Source organism: Dicentrarchus labrax, unplaced genomic scaffold (genome assembly GCF_905237075.1).
Source record: "Dicentrarchus labrax unplaced genomic scaffold, dlabrax2021, whole genome shotgun sequence".
Classification (NCBI taxonomy): domain Eukaryota; kingdom Metazoa; phylum Chordata; class Actinopteri; family Moronidae; genus Dicentrarchus; species Dicentrarchus labrax.
This window is the reverse complement of record NW_026136704.1, coordinates 29,589,090-29,614,921: the sequence shown is the minus strand read 5'-3', so window position 1 is coordinate 29,614,921 and position 25,832 is coordinate 29,589,090. Positions and strand designations below refer to the sequence as shown.

Genomic DNA, 25,832 nt, shown 5'->3' with positions numbered 1-25,832 from the left:
CATCCATATTATAGGAACAACTACCCAAAGGTATAAACAATATGCCAATACCAATGTACCAAGAGTTGAGCACTGAGCACTGAGCAACATCTGACATATCTCTCTCCACCACTCCTCATTGCAGGTCACTTAGCATCAGCTAAAGACTGTATGTAAATGTTACTTTATGTCCAAAGAAATTTGGTTATATTAGAACTATATTTTCCAACCACAAACATTTTATACGAAGGAGTCACAAGAAGGGAAAAAACACACCAGTTTGAGGCTGAAATAGTCAAAAGAAAAGGTGTTCTCACTGATTCTCAAATAATGTCAGATTGTTTCTTTTTTTCACAGAAAGGGTAACTTACTTAATTCTGAATTAAATAAATTATTAAACTAACCTCAAACCAAAGTTTTGCTTAAATCCAACACTAATCTTAAGCCTGGTAGCTCCCAAAGCTCCACCATTACAGTAGATAATCTTTCTGTGACAAAAATCTTTTATAATATAATCCCATTAATCATTATATGATTGTAATCTTACAACATCCACTAATACTGTTCCACTGTTGTTTTACATACACTTTTAGGGAAGTTGCGATGCTCCATACAGTAGAGTAAGACACTGATTATCCTGACCTGCATTGGAGGAAGGCGTCCAGGTGACTCTGAATATTCCACGCAGACACTCACACATGGTCTGCAGCAGGAAGCCGATGGAGGAAACACACAGATGGAGCAGCCCACACACGGGCCGTGGGGCTGGGAGAGCTGGGTGGCAGAGCTGGGGGAGGCAGGTGAGTGTTGAGGCAATCTGGGAGTCGGTTTGATTGTTTGGGCCCACGGGAGACCGAGCTACACTTTCAGTGTGGATCACAAATAGAAAGAAAGCAAGAGAGAGAGAGAAAGAGAGAGAGAGAAAGGGTGGAGGGGTCCCCGGATTGAGAGAGAGGGAGAGGGGGATGGATGGATGGATGGAGAAAGAAAGAGGGATGGAGAGCACAGAGAGCACGGGAGGGATCAACAGAAAGAGAGAAAGACAGAAGAAGAGAGGGACTGTCTCATCAGTGTGTGTACATATCAACATATGGACCAGTGAACTTTCTTTTTCTTCTGCAAACCACCATAGAGTGAGAGATTGACATTGGGTATGTATGTGTGTGCGTGAGGGAGAGGCGACAGCAGCGAGACAGGACAGAATAGGGGTGTATTAGCACTAGTGGACAGTCAGCAGTTTGCTCCAGCCCCCTGTAAAGCCCTCTTCCATTGTTTGTGGTGCTGAAGGCTTTAGCTGTGGCCCAGCAGGGCCTTGTTACTGGGCTTAGAGGGGCTGGACACTGGATACCAGTCAGACACAACCACAGCCAACGCACCTCGAATGGTGCAACACAACTTCTGCTTATGGGTGTTTATCACTGAGTGATCAGAAAACGGACCTAACGTTTGTGGCTTTCTTATTTTCAACAAATCTTCCAAAAAACCCGAACCAACAATTCATCAGTCAATACTTTCCAACCTCCCTATCCTGTCCAACAACCATTGGTTCCCACTGAAAATATTTAAAAACAACTCACATATATATAGTTTCAATTTTAAAAAAAAGGGGCTCATTAAATTCTTAACAACTAGGCACTATAGTTTTTATCAAATGTTACCCAAACAGGAGTAAATAGTCAATTTGCTGGTAGGCAGGGGAGCTTTGGACACACATATAATACTTGGACTACTGCTAATAACAGTATCAGTTCAATGTTGCTTAGAAAATAAGAAAAATAATAGTTATCCTGCAACCAGTAACACTGTGTAACACTGTAAAAAATAAAAATCTATAATACAGAGTTGAATTGTTTATTAACATTTTTAGCAGGCATCCTGTTGGAGTGTGTTGCTATTAATAATCATTCAATAATTAATCTTTATAAATAAAGTTTAAAATGTATCTTACAGTAGTTGACTTAAAGAAAGTCTGTGATGCTTGGAAACAACTGACCAATCAGAGGCAAGCTGTGAGAGGTGTTCAGATCCTAGATTCCTGTTAGTGGAGGTCTTTCACAGGGACCTGATCTCACTGAAAAATACACAATTTGTTCCTCATAAAATGAAGTGAGATTGGAAGATATATATACAACTTGTTGTGTAATATATGACATTCAACCAAACAAAACTAACAACAAAACAATATAATAACCTTACCCAAAATAACACAACATTAAGTTAAATAATGTAACCAGCCCTTGACCAAAAAACAGAAAAACTACAATTCAAACAAGCAGATTTTTATGGCGACTGTAGCTACAGTAAATATGATCATCATGAGACTGATGGTGATGATGTAACTCTTGCAAGAAACAGGAAGCCATGGGTTTGCCTGTGATGACTGCACATCTTAGCCTGATAGTCCAACACTGTTTCTAGGCCAAGTCATTACCTCTGTCTCCATTCTCCAGGCTGAGCCCTCTTCATCTCTCCAGCTGCAGCTCTGTGACACAGGCTGCCTCATCCCGTTAGAAGGAATTTCCTGTTGATGCTGCATTGAGCTTAAGAGAACCAGGGAGTCATTGGTTCCCTGCATGATCAGATTTATTCTACATTAAATATAAATGTTGCACAGTTTAATTTTCATGCAAAGACCAAGCAGTTTGTATATTGTAGCAGGTGTATTCATCAAACTACTGACCCTTGTGCTGCATGTTCATGTTGTGGTTTAATTTTTCTTGTCTCAATGCACCTCAAACGATGTCTTTCTGACATAAACTTTTAGCTATCTGACTATAATGAGAGACCACAAACTCCCACTGAAGGAACCCAGAATGGTGACACAGACTCACAAAAAGCAAAGAGAACTGACCGTTTCACTTCACGTGTAAGATTTATTTGCATCAACACAGGATACAAGCAAACCGAGCTGTCTCGAGAATCAACTAACTAAAACAAAGAAAATCACTCTATCATATGCCTCTTTCCCAAGGGTGTCTATTGGTGGAGTCTAATGTCTGATAAGCAATAGTCATAACACATCTGATGCCCTACTCTCCTGGAGACAGCCTTGGTCTTTGGAATTCAAAATCATTGCACAATGAATAACAACTCTCTTAACTAGGGTGAGACAACCCGAGTGTGAATGCATGAGGATGAACATACATGAACATAAAATATTATACTGTAAGCCTGTAAAATTAAACATAACATCACACAACATAATAGAGTGAGAGTTCTGAATGCATTTTCCCACTTCATCCATTGGAATTCATTCATGTTGGACAATTTGTTTTCTTTTGGATCAGAGGTGGACCCTAGCGCAGAACAAAGACAAGGAGGCGGATAAAGTTTAACAGTTTTATTATAATACTGGAGACTAGATGGAGAGGCTAGAGGTGGCAGAGGATGAGGGGGCAGACTGACTGGGAGGGGTGATGAACTACTGCAGACAGGTGTACAGAGGAGCCAGGAAGGGAAGACATGCCCACAATCACAGAAAGAAGCGACAGACAGACAGACAGACAGGTGAGCACTGGAGAAGGGGAAAACTTAAGGAAACACTAGGGAAAATGCATGGATACGGCCTTGGTCATAGCAGATGGTCATAAAGTGCTTCCAACTTAGGCCAGGAAATGAAGTTTGTGTTGCTCATTACACCTACGATTTAAAAAGAAATTAAGACCAGAATCCTTTCCTAACCATAACCAAGTCATTTTTGACTCCCAACCTTAACCACACTGTAGTTGCTATGGACGGACATTGCTGATTATTTGTTCATAGCAGTGTAGAGACAGACAGGAAACCCGTGAAGAGAAAGTGGACGACTGAAGGTCACTGGCACGAGATGAACTGGGGACGTTGCGGTGTGTGTATGAAGCCCAGTTCAGGCCAGATTTGTGACGAGACGAGTTGAAACTTGCAACTACTTGCAATTCTGAAAACTCCAGCCAATTCACACCAATGCAACTAGACGAGACGGTGTGTTGTCTCCATAGCAACGATTCTCTGTACTTCTGTTCTAACTGCGGCTTTTCATGCTTCTTTGTAGCTGGATATAATTTGTAGCATCTGGAGGATTGTGATAGTGTGCTACAGTCGCATTTTATTGATGAAACGGTGAGAACATAAAAGAATGAGAAGGTGGAAAAGCCGTTCAGGGGTGCTCTTTATTTGAGTAAATTTTAAGGCATGTGTCATACACTGTTGCTGTTCCTCAAACAAATTGATGAGGTGATCCCCTCTTTCCTCAAAACTTGCAGCTTTTTCCTGCAAAGTTCAAAGACCATTTCTTCTCATTGTGAATGTTTGGTCTGAACTGGGCTTCAGAAACACCAGACAAGACCCCGAAATACGTTCAACGTTGCAAACAATCTCTACATAGAGGGCACATTACTTCCTTTATGGCACTGAGAATCGACACTGGGTGGTGCAGAATTGTGCAGAACATAGATGTAATTCTTAGGAGCACTAAGCTTATCTTAGACCATCACCAATCACAATCTAATAGACAGACTGACAGACTGACAGACACCATATCAAGTGCTGCTAACCTGTCAGAACATTTCAGGAGTACATCTATCAAATGTCTTCCCTTAATTGCCCTCAATGTGTTTTAATTGTTGATCTCTAATTTAACAAACTTGTGATTTCTACCTCTCAGAGACACAGAGAGAGAATGTGTTACACTCCATCAGGTTCTGGGTGATAAATGTAGTTTCTGTACTCATTAGAAGCTATGTTTGTCTACCACATGCTTCAGTTAATCCCTACAAAGTGCAGACTAGTTGAGAGCTGAGTCATTGGGGATGGAGCCAGCGTACACACCACACACACACACACACACACACACACACACACACACACACACACACACACACACACACTTCACACACATAGTTAAAATCCTGAGAATCCTGTGGGTTTAACGGAAAGTGACTCAGAAGGATCACACAGGTTTTCTTCTCCCGATGCCCACTCACAGCTCAGACATTCAAGATTAAAAATGTTGCCGACAGCATTACTCTACTTTCCCACCGTTCAGAAAGATTAATAATTTGTTTTGAGCCATGAACCATCATTTTCTCAAGACACAACGGCTGGTGTCGGAAAAAGGCTGCCGGAGGGGGAGCAGCAACACAAACAAACCACGGCATACTGAACAAATCTCATGGTGGTTTCAGGGCACAGGGCGACTTCTGGGGCGACTCTGGTTGACACGGACAGTTTCCCTGTGTCGTAGAACATCCACCTTCCACATGTGTCCAGGATTAAAAATGTGCCAACAATAATACAGAGGAAAGTAACCACTGACTCGAATAGTACAGGTTTTATGAACTTGACTGGATTATTTCTAACATTTAATTAATTATGACTTTATATTTATATATTTAGCATAAAATTAAATAGATCATGAAACGTCTGTCGTCTACTTTATTTCTTTTCTTTTCTTGTTTTACTTTTTCTTTCTTTACCTCTCCTCCTTTTCATGTTAGCAGCATCTGTGGATGTCAGTCTGTTGGTCCGTCCGCCACTTTCATCTCAGTGACTATTGGATGAATTGTCAGAACTTTTATAAACATTCATTGTCCCCAGAGGACGTATTCCTCAGTTTTTTCCTGTAGCGCCAGTGGAGTTTGACATTTATGGTTATGATGGAAATGTCTCTAAAAAATGTGACTAAATACAGCCTCACAGAGGGTTTGAGATTCTTGTTCCCTCCTTCTTGCAGGAAACTCCCCCAAACTGGAGATAAGAGGTTTTCTCAGATTGAACTGATTGCCTTCAATTTACTTTTGACAATTAAATACAGTTCACCGCTATTTGTCTTTTACTTAAGCAAGAAGATAATGTTTTTACATTGCGGTATTGCCTCCCGCCCTCACCATGTAGGATTTGTGACAGATTTTGTGAAGAGGCGTTCTTAGAGAGGCCATCTTGGAGAATAAGTTTTGGCAATCCTCTTTGGTGCTTCAGAAAAGTATCTTGTATGAGTTAAAATCCTTGAATGAGTCACACTGGAGACCTGGTGAAACAGGTTGGCGTCGGCCCTTCAGGGCCATTAAAGGCCCATTGAATTAATCTAATCAGGCATTCAGAGAATTGAGAAATTATCTAAATTGGCTTATTACATTCAGAGCCACGAGGGAGCGAGAGGAAGGACAGAGAAGATTTATTTCCTTCAGCTGTGAGTTTCCAGTCCTGTCCCAGAGGCTGACCTGCAATGATCCATTGTGAGAACAATGTTATACTACAGTATAGGCACGTTATCCATATCAATGACAATAAGACCCAGATAGGATAATAACTCCTTTAATATTCCTCTTGCATTTGTCATGATTTAGTCTAAAAAAAAGTGTAATGGTATCATCCAGTTTTTATTAAAAATCATTCATTCAGTCATTCAGCACATTAAAAACATTATGATAATAATGGAATATCAACTTAATGAAGCCTGCTGAATCTTTATACAGTGTGAACAATTCTTCCACTAAACACCATAGTATACAGTAAATCCAGTTTGATGTGACGCTGCAGTTCTTCTCTTGGCTGCTGTGGTGTTTGTCCGACGCTGATCAGGCCTGTGGGAGAGAGGGAGAGAAAGAGGGAGGGAGAGTTAATAGCAACACTAAAACACACTGTGGCTCCCTACAGGTTAGAGAGTGGTTTCAAATCTGGTCCTGCTGGTAGTTTGTTTACCATACACAGACAGACAGTGAACAGGCAATAGGCCTTTTTCACTGAAAGCCTTTTGGACATGAAACAGTCGGGTAAACACAGGTGTTACTAATGATACTAGGCTCTGTTCCATTTAGTGTGGCAGAGCCTTTCCAGTGAGCCAACATGCACAATAGCAGCACCGCGACTCTGTTTGACCTTTATTAGCATCATTGGTAACACCTGTGTTTACTCTACATGTCGAAATGGCTGCTGTGAAAAAGGCCCCATTAAGACTTTATAAAGTAATAACAACATAATAAGAAATAACTTTTGAGCCACTTGCCTGCTGTCTCTTCTCTCCTCTGTCAGACTGCAGTTTATTCACGTCTGTTTGCTCCAGGTCAGTTCACAACATCTACAACTCACACACAAAGTTTGGTTTTAATCACTGTGACGGTCCCCTGAGTGGCTCTAATGTTTCCTCTTCCTTTTAAGGCAGCAGGTACTTGTGGGTTGGACCAATCGGCATAGCCGGAAGCACCTGGGCCCCGGTGTTTCCCAGCTATAAAAGCCCCGCCTCTCTGGCTGACGGGGGCTCTCTTTCTATTTTATTATCATTGCTGGTATTCAGAGTAGTTGTGTTTTAACATCCAACATTTACTTTTCATTATACATCACACTCATGCATACACACACTTTCACTACTGATGTTATTGACAAACACACCTCATCTTCTATTTAGTTCTTTTTCGGGTTATGCTTAAATAAATTACTTATAATTTGTACTTTCAACTGCGTCTCCTCGTTTTTGTCACGGCTCCAGAGCTAGGTCGTGACATCACACAAACTGATACAAGTTTACACTCACCTCCAGACCAACTACGAATAACTTCATAACACTCAAACATCACAGTATCTCCTTCTTAAGAATGCAGACTTTTTAAATGGTTTGTACATTAAGTAACTACCTAAAGGGTTTATTCATAAAAATAAAAATAAATTGAGACGACACGCAGCAAAGTGCCACAGATCGGACTCGAACCCTGGGGTGCTGCTGCAAGGACTCAGCCTTGGTACATGGGGCAGTGGCTCCAGGTTGGACTATGTTCCCTTGTCTCTTATCATGCAGGAAGAACCTCCAACAGACAGATTGACCACAAAGGATCCAACACTAAACTCTACATTTACACCTGCATAAATATATTTTATGTATTTTCTGATTAGTACAATTACTTTATTAGTAGAATGATTAATATTCTAGTTCTATTTGCATTTATTTTTTCATAGTGTAAGAACCCTTACTAATTATTTTAAACTATTTATAACTGCAGGCCTGTTGATTTGTGACTTGAGTGAGAAACCTATGGCCCTTAATTAAGGACTTGATCATTTTCTAATTAACCTTTTATGCTAGTAAGCTATTAATAAAGTGTCATAGATGTCTCATTTTATAATGAACTGTAAAATAAAGGCAAACCTAACCAAATGGTGTTCTTATAACTGTAGCTGCAAATTATAAAATGTATTACTCAAGATTGTCTTATTAAGGAGTGATGGCTGATTCACAACACCATCAAACAGCAGTCAGGAGAGACTGGGTGTGTTCGATTCTCTGATGCAGACACACACATAAACAGCTGGATCCAAACTGTCATCCATCCATCCATCCATTGCAACATCCAACCAGTCTTGACTTTGTAGTGGAGCCCCACCTCCCCTCAGACATCAGGCAGGTACGATCAGAACCAGCCACGTTGAGGGACGGGCGTCCACCATTTACTGTGTGCACCCTCGTCACCACATCTGTCTACTGAGAAGACACTGTGGTAATTAAAGTGCAAATAATAATCCTGTTTCATTAGCACATTCACTCACAGACGTTAGCGCAGGGACTGTAGAATGTCGTGCCAAATGGTATTTTGTCTATTTTCTGTTTTCTCATCAACAGAAGTGCCACTGCCACATTTTTGTCATATTTGGTCTTTTACTTTGGAGGTCATATTTTATTAGATTTTCTTCTATAAGAAAGTAAACACTCAGAGAGACATATAGACAAAGGGCAGCAAAAATGCTATTTGAAGCCATCTTTGTGAATTTTTCTGCTTCATTATGTTTTGAATTTTTCATTTAATTTGTAATTTTATTTGATGGTCTGCTATTTTTGTCTATTGATCGATTATCAAACACTTTTTTGGTCTTCCTTCATCTTAACTGCTTATTGCTGCTTTGAGCTTAAGTGTGATATTCCAATAAGCTTGTTTTGTTGCTCGTTCACTGATTGCATCGCTACTTAATGTGTGTTTGACAACTATCTCATCATGTTTTTTTTTTTTTTATCACAGGGAAAATCAACTTTGTGTCTTCACAGAATTATTTGATTACACACAGAAAGCATTTTGATCAGCATTTTGAAGGAATCAGATTGCATCAGTTAGTCAATATTCAGTGTTTAAATGTTCCTCCTCACATACTCACATACTCACAGTGTACTTTGGTGCTTCCTGCAGCATCGTAGAGCTGGAACATCTGTATGAAGAGTAACACAAACACAGAAGATACAATCTGTCACAACACTGCATAGTAAATTAGTTATGGTCTCTCTAGTTTCCCTGGGTGGTCGTATATGGGCACACACACACACACACACACACACACACACACACACACACACACTGAAGCAGAGACTCATTAACTGGGTGGTGCAGTAGTGATACGTGCAGATGTGAATAAACTCAACGCTCACTGTCTCACCAACACAGAAAATATGTTTTGTTGAACAGTGAACAGAAAGAATCAGTGATTTTATTTTATCTACATTTGTTTTTTACATTTGTAGATTGAATGCTTATTATTATTATAAGTAGTAGTAGTAGTAATATTATTATTTTGTATCATGTTTTTATGTATATCATGTATTGTTGTTTATTAAATGTATTATTGTGGATTTATTACTTATAATATTTATAATATACTTAAAGATCCCCTCCAGACATGTCACAGTGTGTGTGCACTGGTGGCTTCAAGCTTCTACACCACACGTATGAGTGTAAGTCACAGACTGGACCGACATGCTCGCAGGCCCTTAAAAGCAGATTTTCAATGAGCACAGAGAAACTTTCCACCGTCAGCAGATGAATGTGAAAACTTCTTCTAGAGTCAAACTTACACTGATGGCACAAAAAAGTGTTATTGTGTTATTTATTACTGTTAGATAGCAGGATATCTCAAAAATTTTTGATTTTTAGTGGACCAGAAAAAAAAAAGTAATTAGCTTTGATGTTAACCCAGTAGCGCCACCATGTGGTCACATATAAACCTTGTTTTGGTGCTCACACAGGTGAGCATGTGGGCTTATTTCTTATTTTTCCTCAGCTCCTTTATTTGAACCAAATCTCTTGTTGCAGGCCACACCCATTTCAGTTTCAGCCATTTCAGTTTTAATCATTCAATAAAATGCTGCCAGGTCCAGTTAGGCTTGTGTTTAAAACTTAAACTTCAACCTGCCACTCCCAATACACACACACACACACACACACAAACACACACACACACACACACACACACACACACACACACACACACACACACACATACACACACACACACACACACACACACACACACTTGTCGCTGTGGGTCGCTGGACGGGTGGGGGCTGGATGGTTTGGAATGATTAACAGGGAGACAGAAATAACCTCCTGGGTTGGGCTCTGCTGCGTTCCTCTGACGACAGTGAATAGTGACATGTTGGAGATACCTCAGAGGACGTGTGTGTGTCCGGGTTCAGCTATATTTGTGAGGAAATTACTATTCTTTTTAGTTTAGGCTGTTACTCATGCTGAAAACTGGAAAGTTATAGTTATAAGTATAGTATAAGTTATAAGTGAGAGTCAGAGAGAGAAAGAGGGTGTTGATGGGATATATCGTTGCAACTCATATCACATTCTCTGCTTTTATCATAGATTCTGTATATTTGGGTTACACCACTACGCAGCTTGCTGTTGGTCAGTTGGTGTGTATTTATTAAACAGCACGTCTCAGCCTGGTCTGCAGTCAGCAGAGACTGGGTGTGTTGGAATCTCTGAGGCAGACACACCCATAAACAGCCGGATCCACTGGACCACAGACGGAGTTAAAAGTTTTTGCTCAAACGCTGCAGTTTGGACGGTGATTCAGTAAAAACATGAAATAATTTAGAGGCCCTAAAGACAGGATTTAATCGTGTTCAAGTGACTGTACAGAGACAAAACATTTGCTTATTTAATTCCAATGTAATGCAACACCTCTCAGGGTTTTATGATTATTTTTCTTTAATTTCTGGTGAAATTTTTCTAACTTTTGATTAACTAACTTCAGATTTTAAGCCTGATTCTACTGGAGTTTAATTTCCACTTGAATTCTTGAGAGACACAGTGAGACAAAAGGAGAGCTAGAAGGCTGAATGACAGTCAGAAGACCCTGTCAGTTTAAACCTTCACCAATACTGCACACAAGTGTTAGAAATCTGCTACTGCAACGTGACCCAGGCCAAACAGCCTCCCACTGGACATGAAAACGATTTAATAAACTAGCAAAACTTTTATATTATGATCTAAAAATGTGTGCAAAAATATTCAAACCATCAAAGAAAATGTCCTTAAAAATTACAGCTTCACTTTACACTAAACAGGAAGTGGTTAAATGTCATTTGGACCTAAAAATGTAACAGAATTAAAGCCTCCACGGTCTGTTTTATTTCTAGGTCTGGGCTCTATTTTAAGTCCTCCTGTTGAGCTCCTGTTACTAAATTTGGATGTTGTAACAACTTGTCAACATTCAGGCGTTTTTAGTCAGAAATAGACCTGGATTTTTTTGGTTAGAGGAAAATGACCAAGAGCTACTGGCCCTCGCAGCAGCAGAGTGAGGAGGAGGAATCTATCTGTACGACTAAAATAGAAAGCACATGAAAGAGAACATTTTGTGATTTATTGGTTCCTTGATTGACTGAACGAAAAGAAAAGTGTCTCTACTCAGCAGCATTTAAAAACAACTCTTACACTTAGTTCCATCCTCTAAATCAGACATCTGCCCTGTGTATTACTGTAAGTGTATAGTTGGCTGTAATAAGACTTGTACAGAGTTGGTCATTCTCAAACTAACTCTCCTAATTTCCTTTAAAACCATAAAGTATTTGACATGAATGTGTGAGCGGGCTGAGCACTGAGAGGAGGCTGAGTGTACAAAGTTACACATTAAAAATATACAGTTATATAGTAAGTTACAGCATGTGAGTGAACATAATGTACTTTAAACAGGGTGAGCAGAGCAGTGGGGCTTTCATCTGAACCTGCACACACAGCAGTCTGAGAGAGCTCAACAATAACGACTGCTGTTTGTACTTAAGTATTTTCTCCTCATATTAACTTAATGGAGTTTTACATATGTTTACAGGCTGTTTAATACCGACCAACAAGTGTTAAACTTGGATTCTCGCTTTGATTTTTCACTCTCTTGGTAGAACTCGTGCGCCGCGGCCACCCTTGTGTGCCACTCAGTCTCTCCTTCTGAACCATATGCTGTATGTCTAATAATAGCCTGCAAGAGTTGGATTTAGTCAAGGTCAACTGTAAGTTACACACCGTGTATGGTAAAGCATGTAGGACCTGGTGCGTTAATCCCCAATGAGCATGCTTGATGGGGGGAGTTGGAGAAAACTCGCAAAATCGTTTAAAACCAATATTATTATTAGAAAAAAGAAACATTTTAAAGGTTTTGAAGTTGAAATAGATCTGGTGCTAGATCCTCATACCTTCATTCTTCTGAAATTACCGCCCTGGTTTGGAGCTCTGCCTGGAAACTTTGCAGCCTCACCCGCAGAAAGTCACAGCGTTGCGCCCCAAACGGGCAGCATCCCCGCGCAGGAAGTCACAAACACCGACTGCTGCTCTTCCATGATTCCAGGTGGCATCAGACATCAGTTTATCAAAGCAATCTTCAGTTTTAAAGCTGAGAAACAACCTCTCTCAGGTCCAGCAGTGACATACAGCACTGTGTTGTGTACCGCCATGTCCGCCCTGCTGTCCGGTCCCTGCGCCGTTAACGCTCCTCCTCCGCGCTGCTGTGCGCAGATGGACGATTAATGTATGGACAGAAAACCCCCCGCTTGTCTATTGTATTGTGTCTGGGAACAATGTAACAGCTCCACAGCAGAAACAACATCACAGCTGGCGGCCAGGGCAGTCCATCTGCTCCAGTTACTGTCCTGAGAACAATAATAATAATAATAATAATAATAATAGCAGCACATTCAGTACAGTTAGTAGTAAAGTAATCATGATGGTGGTTCTCCCCTCTCCTCCTGCAGTACTGTATGTCATAAAAGGTTTGAAACTGTATTTCATGTTGATGTTCATACAGGATTTACATAATTATAGAGCTCTGAACACTCTGTACTTTACTTGAATGTTTGGGGGAAACTCTTTGCTTACATATTTCAGAGTAGTATTTATATCCAACTGGCCTTTTGACTCCACATTCAAGCCCTGGACAAGAGTCCCATCAGAGACAGAGACTCCAAGATGAGGCATGTCTCAGGGCCACCCAGGTCTCCAGAGTACCCTCCACTTATGGACAGATTATGAGACAATGGGCGCAGACATGTAAAAGCCCCCCTACCCCTCCTACATACATACTGTAGGAGCAAGACACCCGGACTGAGAGACATGCACAAACAGCACAATGACATATTGCAGGTGAACCAGAACTTTTTAAAATTCTTTTTTGGTTAAAAAGCTGCAGCAGAACTTCAGTGTTTAGTTCACGCTGAGATGAAGAGAGGCTGTCTGACTCCTGTCTAAAGCTTCCTGCCACAGCAGATCCACACTGACACAGAAATCATACTGAATAGTACAGAACACCAAACAAAAATGTTGCAGGAGACCATCATATATAAATGTTAGGAACAGTCGCATCAAACAGAGGCTCTGGCCCCGGGGCCCCGGTCAGTAATACACCAATGCCTCCAATCTTCCCACCTGTCCAGGATGAAAGGGAACCGAAAGAGTCTTCCAGTTCGATCCAACCCAACTGGTGTGAGCAGGACGGCTGTAGAAGTCTCAGTATGTATCCATCCTGTGAGCTACGTCTCCTCTCTCCGGGTTCAATTAACCTCAGTCCACTTTCACTTGGATCTCCCTTCTATGGCTTCAGTAGAGTTAAAGGGGTTTTTACAGTCCAACAACACAGACTTCATCCTGTTTGGATGTTTAACAGAGAGAGAAGTCCGTCCTACAGTAAACAGACTGTGCTGCAGTCAGCACCACAAATTAGTAGTGTTTTAGGAATGTGACCGAGGTAGAGTTTATGGAATTTGGAGCTTTAATTAACATGTTTTAGTTGTTATCCAAAAGAATCTTCTAAAATCCTGCAGATATTGACTCAGCTATACAAGTTGTTCAAACATTGTAGGAACTAAACAGTAGTAAGTGAGGCTGTGCAGGAGTTCTGTTGCCCTCCGCTGTACGGTGACACATTCAGGTATGCTAATATTTCTCAAGACCACAATGATTAGCAGTAGTCTGTTTACCAAGGGGGGAGAGTATCTGGTGAAACCATAAAACAGTGGGATACAGTCATATAAATAACGCATATGCAGCACTCAACAGGCACTTTAAAATAACTGAATATATAGCCGATGTATTAGAGGACATGTGAAGAACTTCAAACAGGCTGGAAGAGGTTTGATTCAAAGACATTTATTGAGAGTAATTTCTTTATAAAGAGGAAGAAGATAATAACATGTACACAATAACTGCTCCGGAGCCTTTTTTTAGAAGCTCGCCACTACTAGAAAACACGCTTCTGTCGACAGTTGCCATAACAACCACCTCTTCACTAATTGGTAGTTTCAATCACTCCACACAGTGGAAATTAAATGAGTTCATCCTCATTTACTGCTGCTGCAAACTTTCAATCTGCTGTATGCAATGCTGACTTCAGCCTTCAATTTGTTTAGTTTAAAAACAGTCGTGGAGGCTGAGAGTGGAATTTAAAAAGCCTGCATCTTATTCACAGTACAGGCACAGAACACCAGTTTGAGCATTAATTATTCCAGATTCAAGCAAAAGAAAAATATTATTTAAGAAAACACTCAGACTGTAGTCCCTGAGATGAGCTGGGATAAAAAAAAAAAAACTCCCACTGAGAAATGCATTGTGATTGATCCCTTAACGCTTGACTATGGAAGCCAGTTGAAAACATCCCTGTGCTTCAGCATGAAACTGACCTGACTGGAAAGCTAAAACAGCGCCCCCTGCTGCTACTGGCACTGCATGACAGAAACCATGATTTAATTCATTCAAGTTAATGGTATGTGTCTGTTCATGGTGTGTGCCAATACTGGTAACATTCTGACTGCTGACCTGTGTTTCACTCTCATTAACTTAAGTCCTATCTGGCTTATTGCCCACACATGTAGTCCGAACCCCGGCCACCTCTGATAGAAACAGCAAAGAGATGCAAAGTAATTCTTGCCTTAAAGAAAAAAAATAAATCAAGCACCCTTGAAGAACCCCTGGTAGTGGTAGAGACTGGAAGTAGTTGGCAGTTTACTGGTTTGTTGGCACGTTACACACTGGTCTTAGCCAGGTTTACCGCAAGTCCTTTTTGATCCTTGGCCAATGGAGAAACTCCGCTGAGAGGTCGTCTGAGAACTTGACTGACTAGTACAAAATGCAGTACAATTTGAATAGTTAAATACATGTGCAATATGTGTTGAACAGCAGAGTCCAGCTGTGGTACCCCGATGTAGACTGATGTGGTATTTGTAACATTGGCTGTGGAAACTAACACAAGTCTTTGAGGTTTGAGTGCTGGGTGAGAGGAGTGCTGTAGTCGGAGTTCCAGTCCCTCTCAAACACATCCTTGAGCTGTGATTGGACGGTTGGCTCCGAGGTCTGTGATGCAGTCTGGTTGACAACCAGTGCCGAGCCAGCTGTGTTCACAAAGTAGTCACCTGACCAGTTGGACGTACCTGAAGACAGAAAAAAACGGATTATATTTGATCCTATTTATCACTTTTTCCAAAAGACTAGGCACTAGACACTAACACTTATATATTATATTGTATATATGAGTGAATAAACAGCTACTCCACTTAATTGTTGGTCCCTCAGGGTGTTTCACCTGAACCATGCAGTGTGTGCCTGCAGCCTTACCTATGTAGGCCACCTTGTCAGTGACCATGTACTTGTTGTGGTTGACTCTGGCAAAGGGGATCTCCTTCTGCTTGGGGCTGGCAGGCACCACAAACAACCTCTGAACGAAGGGAAACCAGAGACCCATCAGGTGATTGTTTTTAGAATATGCATCGTGATATGTAGAGGCTCAGGCCAGGTCTTTATTTTTATAAAGGCACCAGAGAAGAGCTACTCACCACCTGGATGTCCAGTTTGCTCTTGGCGTCATAAACTGATGCCAGAGACTTCAGGAAGGGAAACATGACCGGCTGGGTGCTGGCCCAACAGCTGATCAGCAGGCGCACTTTGACCCGCTTCTCGTATCCCACTCGCCTCAGCTGGGTGTCGATGTCTGCCCAGTACCTGCAGAGGGCGCCACAGGCACGGTATTAATACACAAGACATCACATTAACCATGCAAATAGGCCACGTCCCAATTTTATTCTCCATTATTCATCCGCAAATAAAATGCTCAGAATAACAGTGTTTCATTAAACAGAGAGAAGAGAGGATTAAGTGTGAATCTCCCTTTTAAAAATTCTGTTTAAGTAGATTATAATGTAATAAATAAACTTTTGATTACAAATTTCTGCACAGGTGTTTCACATGTACCACAGCATAAAAGCTCTGTGGTATAAAACTGCTGGGTGCCTAGTGGCATGACTTTAAACAAGTACTTACCTTTACCTTTGGGTTTAAAGATGCAATGTGAGAATACAAAACAGCCAAACTTACGACTCTGTGAGGGTTGTACTTCAGTTAAATGCTAATGTCAGCATGCTGATATGATCACAATGACAATGCTAACATGCTGATGCCATCTTAGTTTAGTGTGTCAGCAAACCTGAGGCTGATTTTTGGGTATTCGGTGACTGGACAAATAAAAATATTGACCTGATGATGGCGCTAGATGAAAAGTCTGAAGATCACCAAAGTGATTTTGAACATCTGTGCCAGATGTCACAGCAATCCATCCACTATGGATAATAGATATTTCAGTCTGGAACAAAGTGGTGGACTGACCGACCACTAATAACCATCCATAGGACCATGCTGGCTAAAAATCTGACCTACATTAACGCCGGCTCTCCTCAACCAGTCTCTGAACAACTGTACCTTTTAGGATGTGAAAACTCCATGGTGGGCAGGTAGTTCATGACAGCGATGTAGATGAAGCTCTGGGCATCCTCCATCACACTGAGGACGGACTGAAGGTCTGGAGTCCTCCCAGCTGCACAGAAGGACGGAGGGGAACTCTGAAGAAAGGCAGGAGAGAAGAGAGATCTGGTCAATAATGTCATTTTAAACGATACAGCAGCCTCGACAGATGGTAAGCTGAATAAGAGCAGTGGTTGTTAGAAGTACAGTGATGTAAGAAGGCCAGAGGGTGGAGTGGGACACACTGGCCTGTGGGGTATTTTTGGTTTTGTGGCCTCATTTGGGACTGCAGGTCACATGACAACCTTGGGTTTATGTAAAAGATAAAGAAAAACAGGATATGCTGCCACTTCAGATAAGTAAAAGATAAGAAATCAAAGAAAATGAGGAAGAAGAATCTCCAATCTCACCGACAGGTAGACGCTGGACGGCGTGTTGTTGAGTGGCAGCTGGAGGGGCGTGTCCTTGTTGTAGAGGGTGGCGAAGCTGGAGGGCCACGGTGAAGGGACTGACTGACTCTCCCCCAGGAACCAGTAAGCTTCAAAGATCTTGCCCAGGTCTGCGGCCAAGCAGCTGCAGTTGTAGACCACCGCGCCAAGCTCCTTCACCTGGAGACCAACAGCAGAGTATGAACTCTAGCACACATTTTAACAGCGTCGAGATTTTACAACTGTGGCAATGAACAGAAAAAAGAAACTATTTTTAGAAATGTTGCTCTCTCACTATGGTGACGCAGTTTCAATTTCTAATTCCATCCTTTGACCGGGTCATATTTCTTTGTCTTCATCTGAAGATCTGGATGTTTAATATCATTAATGCCTCTATTAACACTGTGTAAATGTTTCAGTGTCAGAATGTAAGAGATAACAGATGTCTAACACCACTTTGTGTAGATTCTATTACTTCATAGCAATATTTTTCTGAACTTATTTTGCATTTCATTTAACTGGTAACTGGTAATTTCATAAAAAAATGTCTCTTGTTTGCAGACACACAGAAACGATAAAATGTTTATGGCAGTGACAACTCAGCAAACATGAATACCCAATCTAACTAAATATCTGATGAGGTAAGCTAAAACTGAGATGTGGTTTGGGATATTAATGAGTCAGTGTATTAAAGCGAATGTTAACCATTCTTTAAGGGGGCATGTGACTGAAAGTTTGAACTTCCTCTTAAAAGCAATAGAAACGCAATGCTGCTTGGATCGCGCATCGGATCATTTTCCATCTTTCATTCATAGCAGAAATCACCTGGGAACCTTTTTCAGACCGGAACAACAACACTGAACACTGAGTTTAAAAACAGAACAATACTTTGTTTCTCATCCACTTCCTCTCATGCTAATGTAATGATTATTACTTTAAAACACAGACACTACCCACAGAGTCACAGACATATTCAGGTAAACCATTTAATATAACATATAGGATAAAAATTGACTGTAAACCAGGTTTCTGTGGAGACGTTTGATTCTGACAGATAACCTGTGTGTGTGTGTGTGTGTGTGTGTGTGTGTGTGTGTGTGTGTGTGCGTGCGTACCTGTGTGAGGGACCTCCAGTCCATGTTGGCACTGCCAATGTAAATGTGTTTCTTGTCTACAACCCAGAATTTAGTGTGGAGGACGCCTGAGGTGAGAGCTCTCATATTAACTGTCCTGATATCAGCTCCTGAAAAGAAATCAGTGTTTCTCATTAAACTGTAAACCAAAATGAAATCATTGAATTACAAATACAGGCCAGAGAGGAAATGAACCGGTGGAAATGTAATTTAACTTTTTGCTTTGGTTCATATATTCTCTGAAGACATTACAAACAATTAAAGGAATAAAAGCTAATTAAATATTAGGGCTTAGCCATGTAGTTGATATCAATATTAATAATACTCTTAGGATATTAAAATATATGATATACATTCAATTAAATTGATGTTTAATGCAACAAAGTGTGTCCCACTGTTATGCATCACAACAGACCAAAATACACACACATATACAAGAATGTCAGTACCATATTATGTTTGTTTATCCTAAAAATTTGCTCAGCGTCATTAATTTGGACTTTATTATGTCACCAAATTATTATAGAGTATGTTGACGACATACTCTTTAATATGAGCTCTCCTCTCTCTCTACACTGTCAGCTCTAAAATGAAAGCAAAAAGCCAACTAAAAAAAACACACAATAACATTATAATATTGAATAACCGCCCAGCCGTAGTAAATCCAGGAGACTGTAGCCTGGCATTATATAAAGACACGTCAACTCAAACATCGTCATCGATTCTTCAGTCTGACACGCACTGCTATAAAGTAAAAGACAGTCACCTGAGTCGTTGAGCAGTCTCAGGTCGTCCTGCGGTTGTCTCATCTGTGGCGTGTTCACTGCGATACGAACAGACAACTTCCCTGAAAGCTCAGCTAGAGTCTTCAGAATGGTCTCACCCTGTGCACACAGCAAGAAAATCATTTAACATTAATAATGTTATTCACACTGTACAATGTTTCTGTTTTATATAGTTAAAATAACAACAAGAAGCCCGTCAGCTTTATATATTCGCCGCTCCAGCTGACCTGATCGGCTGTCGGCTCTTCAGTGTGTGTGTCTTTGTTAGTGAGCGTCCAGTAGAAGGAGGCGATGTCGACGCTGCTGCGAGCCTCGGCCATCAGATTGATCCAGGCCTGGAAGATGGAGGGGTGGGTGGTGCTGGAGTTAAACTCTAGACCTTCAGGGATGCTCTCCACCAGAACGATCCTGAGACGGGGACACAGAGGAAATGGGTCGATGATAAAGTCTCTACTCCGGGTTCTGCCTACGGAGCAGAGCTGGACGGAGATTCCAGCTTGATATGTTTCCGGATATTAGTTCATTGTAGATATATACGGCATGAGGCATATATGTCAGCTGATAAAATATTATTGTATAGAAATGCCAAAGATATGTTTGAGGTCGTTTAGAAACAAGTGTTGCGTCATAAGGTTTGTTATTATATCTTATATTATATCATTAATTGTTATTAGATTTTAAACTCTCAAATACTGATATTGGACTTCACACACACACACACACACACACACACACACACACACACACACACACACACACACACACACACACACACACACACACACACACACACAGTGTTTGCAGCAAGCTGAAGAATCCAAAGTTTAGCTATGAACTCTGAACATCAGTCTACCCTTCGAATAGTGCTCACATTATACAACAGCTGTTACAACAGTGGTCCGTGTGTGTGCAGATGTTTGCTTACTTGCAGGGGTCTGAGCAGGACTCGCCCTGGGCCAGACGGAGGCTGCTGCTCGGGGCCGGATGGGAGGAGGAAACCCTCGGTGTCAGGAGGTTGTAGAAGGCCGTGGCGACCAGCAGCAAAGTGGCCACAGTGGCCAGAGCGAGCACGCACCTGGAATACTGGGAGAGGGGAAGCAACACGTCAACGCTGTGGTTGTCGATCAGTAAATTATATTTAAATTGAATTTGTTTCTATTGTTAAGTTGTTTGGTACTAAATACATCTGACTCAATCTGAGTCTGTGTGTCTCCAACGTACCGCTTGTGCTTTCCGGTTGTGTTCTTGTCTCCTCCTCTCCACGTCCACCAGCTACAGGCATCAGAAGAACATTAACACAATGAGCAGACAATAATCAAGTATTTTAATTCCAACCTGAGGCCAGTTTCATTGAATATACAACATGATATTGTTCTCCTTGCTCACTTTCACTAGAAACTCCATGTCTGCGACCCATATATGAGCACTGTAGGAGCAATCTGAACTACTATAAAGTGGATATCGTGGTCAGGCGGGGAGAGACTTTAACTTTGTGTTTTTTTCTGATCTGGGTGGAGTGAACCTTCAATGGAGGAGGACACAACATAAATAATAGCTCACTACAGCTAGTTGTATACAGCATGTGACTTAATGGGTAATGAAGTTTAGATACCACACTGCAGCTAAGGGATGGATAGAAGCAGATCAGCTGTTAGATGTATGCATTCTTATGTTAGATAGGTACGACTACATCCTGCAGCCAGAGAGGCCTCAGATTATGAAGTAAAACCAGATTCTTTATCCTAAATAAGTTGAAAAAAGATATTAACTTATTGTTGAATCCGAATCATTCGGGTTCAACCGTCTGACTTCCACCAGAGTTGGAGTTTTCAGTGAGTAAAGCTCATATAAATTAATTAAACTATTTATTTTCCTTGACTGAAGTCGGGTATTTTTCAAATTCCCTGACTTCCACTGTTTGCAGCGTCCATAACAATACAGAAATTTACCAGTTGTAAACCCTGTCATTGTTTTTTTTTTTTTTTAAAACAAAGGTGAGTATAAGATGAATATATGAGATGGAGATTTGATTCAGAGCTGGCATGGTGCTCTCACTTTATGAAAGACAATATGAGGAAACTCCACAGTTCTGATCTGATCAACACAGGAAGCATTTTCTTCTTAAAATACAGTACAAACCATTAGTACATTTATTCATCCTTTAGTGAGTCAAAATGAATATGCCAGTGAATATATTTCCTTTTCAAAGGTGATCAATTAGATTTCTACAATGTGAGCAAATGAAGCCTCACTTTAGAGAAGCTTTACTCGGTAAACATTTGCTGTTAAACAATCAAACCCAATAAAAGTGGAAAATAGTTTCATTTTCTGTCCATAAACTAACTAAATAATGCAGCTTACCTGGTTGTAAGGGATGTCGGTATTCATTTTCAAAGACAAAATGACATCTGATCTGATAGATATCAGTAGCGTCAGCTCAGGTCAGATGATCCTCCGCGGCTCTGAGACCAAACAACAACAGGAACAACAATGTTACATAATGTCTTCGTGTTTCTGTGGTAAAGGAATTAATGAATGTCCAGATACTGACGCTGGAAATTATAAAAGACACCGAGGTTTACCAACCGGGGTGCAGCTGAGGATTTAATCCAGTTTTAAATAAATATATAAAGTGAATTTAACATTTAACACAGACTTTCTCCTTGACTATCACATCCTCATGAATCTGTTTGAAATTAACGTTTTACAGCAACGTACCTATAACACAATATATCTCAAGCACCATTGTCTATCTTCTACACACACACATACACACACACACCTCTGCCTACCCTTTACAGACTTGACAAAGAGGAGGTTCTAGATGTTTTCAACACCAGACAGAGAATAACCTGCACAGCTCATCTCTAGCACAAAGACACACACAGCTCCAGCTGCTGACAAGCTGCACGCAGGTCAGCCGAGCTCGACGCCACCCAAAATACCCTGCGTCAAAAAAACCCACCGCTGACTGGAATCTCAGGTCTCGTGACTTATGGGATTCGATTGCTTACGAGAGAGAGAGGAAGTATGGAAGCCTTAATGCTGACAGTAGCAGCGTGACTCTGTAAAGCTTCAGTAAAGTCTCCTCACAGAAACATGTGACTCATTCCAGCCGCTGTGAACATACAGCAAACATTTAGGGTTGAGATCACGCAGAGGAGTGTGGAAGGTTTGAAGTAATGCTCATGGAGGAAGCATATTGTGTTTTAAAGTGACTGTGTTTCCTTGAAACTGATTCCAAGCAAGGCCAAGCATTTAATGCTGGAGCTGTTCCCGTCCCCAGTGAGCCAAATATGTACGCCGGTTCAGTTTGATGCTCTTACGTTTGCTTTCTTTTTGAAGTTGATGAACAGATCCTACAGGGAGAAGAGAAGACACAAGAAAGAGAAAAGATATTTTAATTCACACGATCACTCACATTAAAAACAAGATAAAAACTCCCTGTGCAATGTTAACAATCAAACGACGCTGGATGATACAGAAACTAAGTCTGGAACTACAGATTTTCTACATTAGAAAAGTATTTCATACGCTTTATAACACATATTACACAGTCCACACTGGTGAAACACTGAGAAAGTGCCATCTGTTGCTACTTGCATTGTGCTTTATACAACCTCTATTATCTCCAGGTTGTATAACATTCATAGAAAGCTTTAAGTGTGCAGATCTTTAACCACAGAGGACAAAGAAGGCTTGTTCATCTGCGCAGAGACACAAAATGACATTACAACAGAGACTCAAGAGTTTTTGGCTCAAGTTGAAGAAGTGGAGCTGAGTCAGAGAAGATTACTCAATTCTCAAATTACCCAAACGACAAAGAAAAGAGCAACACATTCACACTGCCAGCTTCAGATTAGATAACACAGTTAGCAAATAGAAAGCTACAAACACGAATGTGGGTCACTTTACAGTACAGCGAAGATATTTAAAGAAAACACACACATTAGGTTAAGACGTAATAAGTTAAGTTAAGGAAATATGCAAAGCTACTTCTGGCTGTAACATTACTCACATTAATAAACGGTAAACTGACACTGTTTACTCAGAGTAAAGAGTCGCTGACGGAGCAAAACAACAACAACAACAACAACAACAACAACAACAACACTTTTAGCTCAATCTGTCCACCCACCTGTTATCACGCGCCCAGGTTAATTAAAACCTCGCATTTAACCGCGTCGACGTCTGTTCTTCCCTCACAATAACATTTAAGCTCGTTGCCTCATTGTGAAACACTGTAAAAACAAAGGAGAAGCCCGTTCACGGCGTGGACATTAGACGGGACAGTGAGGGGAGAGATCATGTGACCTGAGCCCGGCAGCCAATTAGAGCGCAGCTGTCCCCCCGTGACGTTACAGCGGTGCTGTTGTCAATGGTAACCACGCGATGGCGCCGTGCACTCATGGCAGCGACGTGAAGCAGGAGGAAAGGACAGGTGAGGCGGGCAGAAATATGAAGCTGAGGACATGTTAATGTTTTAAATATGTAACGGTTACAGTCTGGGCAGTGGCAGAAGCAACAGTAGCATCTTATTTTAATGAAACACACGCAATAAGTTATATATATTAACTTATATATTGGTTTTATTTCAGAATCTGAGGCCTCTGTGGCTGCACATTGTTGCAGGATCTGTCTGATATTTACCATAACTAGGAAGCTAATAAGCTTCAATCCATACCTTAGCTGCAGTGTGGTATCTAAGCTTCATTACCTATTAAGTCACATGCTTAATAAATAGGAAATGCAGGTTTGCTCACCTGTATTGTTGCAGGTAAGCAGAACTTTTCCTGGACACTGACTCAGATCCTTTAAATATATATTTTTTCCAGCCACAGTTTGTTCCTCTGATGTGTAATCAATGGGCAAATGTTTAAAGTACTTTCAACAGTTAGTAGTTGACTTCATTATTCTTGATTCACTGTCGGTGTAACTCTCTGTAGACGTCAGGAACATTTCTCCACAGGTGACAATAACAGATTGTCTTTGTTATAAAGAAAAATAAATTAGATGTTTTTTTCATTCATTGCAGGGTCATACAGCGTTTCTTCTTCCTTTGCTGCGTCTTGCATTGTGCGTCAGGTCCTCAGAAGCACTGCAGTATCCCGAGGTTAGTATCAATTGATGGTCTTTAGAGTGTGTAAACCTGTTTCATCTCAACACAGTATATATATATATATATATATATATATATATATATATATGTATATATATATACTGTGTCTAATGTAATATAATGGTCTTTGTGTCTTCTTAGCTGAGGCCTCATTCATTTGTAACCAGCTGAGATGATCAGGAAGGACAGACAGATGAAGGTGTCTGCACAGCTACAAGTGATGAGGTGAGACTAAACACCTGATGATGCTCATATTGATCTTGTAAGTGTGTTTCCTCAGCTGTCAGACAATATCTACCCAGCTCTCTGTTACAGTAAATATGGGAATGTGTACATGCACATTATACATTTCCATATTTCATCAAATAAGACTGCGAATAACAGCAGTGTTGAGACACATGACGTGTTTGTGACCAGTTTTTCCAGCTTATTTAATTTGTGCAACGCTACAATTTGAGCTACCAACTCTTCTCTTCTGATACATTGTGTTTATTCCCTGAAATGTTTTACATCATATCAGATTAGATTAGATTAGACTTTATTGTGTCCCTCGTGAGAAATTAGTTTTGGGCATTCGAGAGAACACAGTAGTAGCACACATACAATCAAATATAATTATATTATTATAGCTAAGAAGCAGTATCACACACAGATCTGTGAACATACGCATATTGGAGAGGGTTGTCTGTTGGGATGAAGCATCTGTGGCGTCATTTTTTACAGCAGACTGGTGATTTGAGTGTCTTTACTTACAGGTTGGCAGAATAAGTATTGCTGAGCTGACAATCTGTGTGTCCGGCATGGTCGCAGTTTAGCTGGAAAATAGATGCCTGATACGCTGCACAACCTAACATGTCATATTTTAATAATATATATGTTCAACTGTTTAAGTGGCACAAAATCACATCAAACAATGTTCTCCTTTTTCTAAGTGAAATATATCAATAATAATTAAAAGTCCAGTCCATTAAAGGTCCAGTGTGTAACATTTAGGAGGGCAGAAATGGAATATGATTTTTATACGTTTTCATTAGTTTTTAATCACCTGAATATAATAATCTGGTTTTCGTTACCTTAAAATGCCACCTTGACCGGCCATGTTTAGTAGCCTGGAACAGACAAACCACAAACTGGCTCTGGATAGGGCCTTTTTGTGTTTATTACAGGTTTTGTGGCCACAGTAGTTTCTCCTACACGCTTGGAAGACGAGCGGTATCTTCACCGCTAGATGCCAATCAATCCTGCACACTGGTCCTTTAAGGTATAACTATAACAAAGAGTTCTCAGGTGATGTCTTGATATGCAACTTATTAATTTAATTCATGCGTCTTAGCAGACTAAGCTGTATACAATTACTGCTGCAGCTCAGAGCTAAA

The 25,832-nt window shown here is 40.7% G+C and overlaps 2 protein-coding genes and 1 long non-coding RNA gene across 5 annotated transcripts in view; 1 reads left to right on the top strand and 2 right to left on the bottom strand.

The window, feature by feature from the left end:
* Nucleotides 1–25,832, top strand: part of LOC127362650 (rhomboid-related protein 4) — a 424,067-nt gene that overhangs the window by 101,750 nt on the left and 296,485 nt on the right. The window lies entirely within an intron of this gene.
* On the bottom strand, nucleotides 6,959–13,646 carry LOC127362671 (uncharacterized). The gene is made up of 4 exons (XR_007884488.1): nucleotides 13,632–13,646; nucleotides 12,407–12,859; nucleotides 9,102–9,144; nucleotides 6,959–7,033 (listed from the first exon to the last, which is right to left on the bottom strand). It is a non-coding gene; the product is annotated as an uncharacterized LOC127362671 (long non-coding RNA).
* Nucleotides 14,336–23,647, bottom strand: pld3 (phospholipase D family, member 3). Of its 3 annotated transcripts, XM_051398627.1 has the most exons (13): nucleotides 23,476–23,647; nucleotides 22,664–22,696; nucleotides 21,699–21,799; nucleotides 20,559–20,609; nucleotides 20,263–20,420; nucleotides 19,565–19,745; nucleotides 19,319–19,436; nucleotides 18,535–18,662; nucleotides 17,402–17,599; nucleotides 16,950–17,089; nucleotides 16,031–16,196; nucleotides 15,813–15,912; nucleotides 14,336–15,628 (listed from the first exon to the last, which is right to left on the bottom strand). In XM_051398627.1, the coding sequence occupies exons 3-13, from the start codon at nucleotides 21,723–21,725 to the stop codon at nucleotides 15,441–15,443; spliced, it is 1,455 nt and encodes a 484-aa protein (XP_051254587.1). In that variant the 5' UTR covers nucleotides 21,726–21,799; nucleotides 22,664–22,696; nucleotides 23,476–23,647; the 3' UTR covers nucleotides 14,336–15,440. The 3 variants fall into 3 exon arrangements, with proteins under 3 accessions (XP_051254587.1, XP_051254588.1, XP_051254589.1); XM_051398628.1 differs by lacking the exons at nucleotides 22,664–22,696; nucleotides 23,476–23,647 and adding an exon at nucleotides 22,130–22,287; XM_051398629.1 differs by lacking the exons at nucleotides 22,664–22,696; nucleotides 23,476–23,647 and adding an exon at nucleotides 22,120–22,276.

Coding starts and splice junctions, on each gene's coding strand:
- pld3 (XM_051398627.1), bottom strand. CDS start 21,725: ATGAATACCGACATCCCTTACAACCAG. Junction 17,600..18,534: donor ACTGGAGGTCCCTCACACAG/GTACGCACGCAC, acceptor GTTGGTCTCCAG/GTGAAGGAGCTTGGCGCGGT. Junction 17,090..17,401: donor CGTCCAGCGTCTACCTGTCG/GTGAGATTGGAG, acceptor GCCTTTCTTCAG/AGTTCCCCTCCGTCCTTCTG.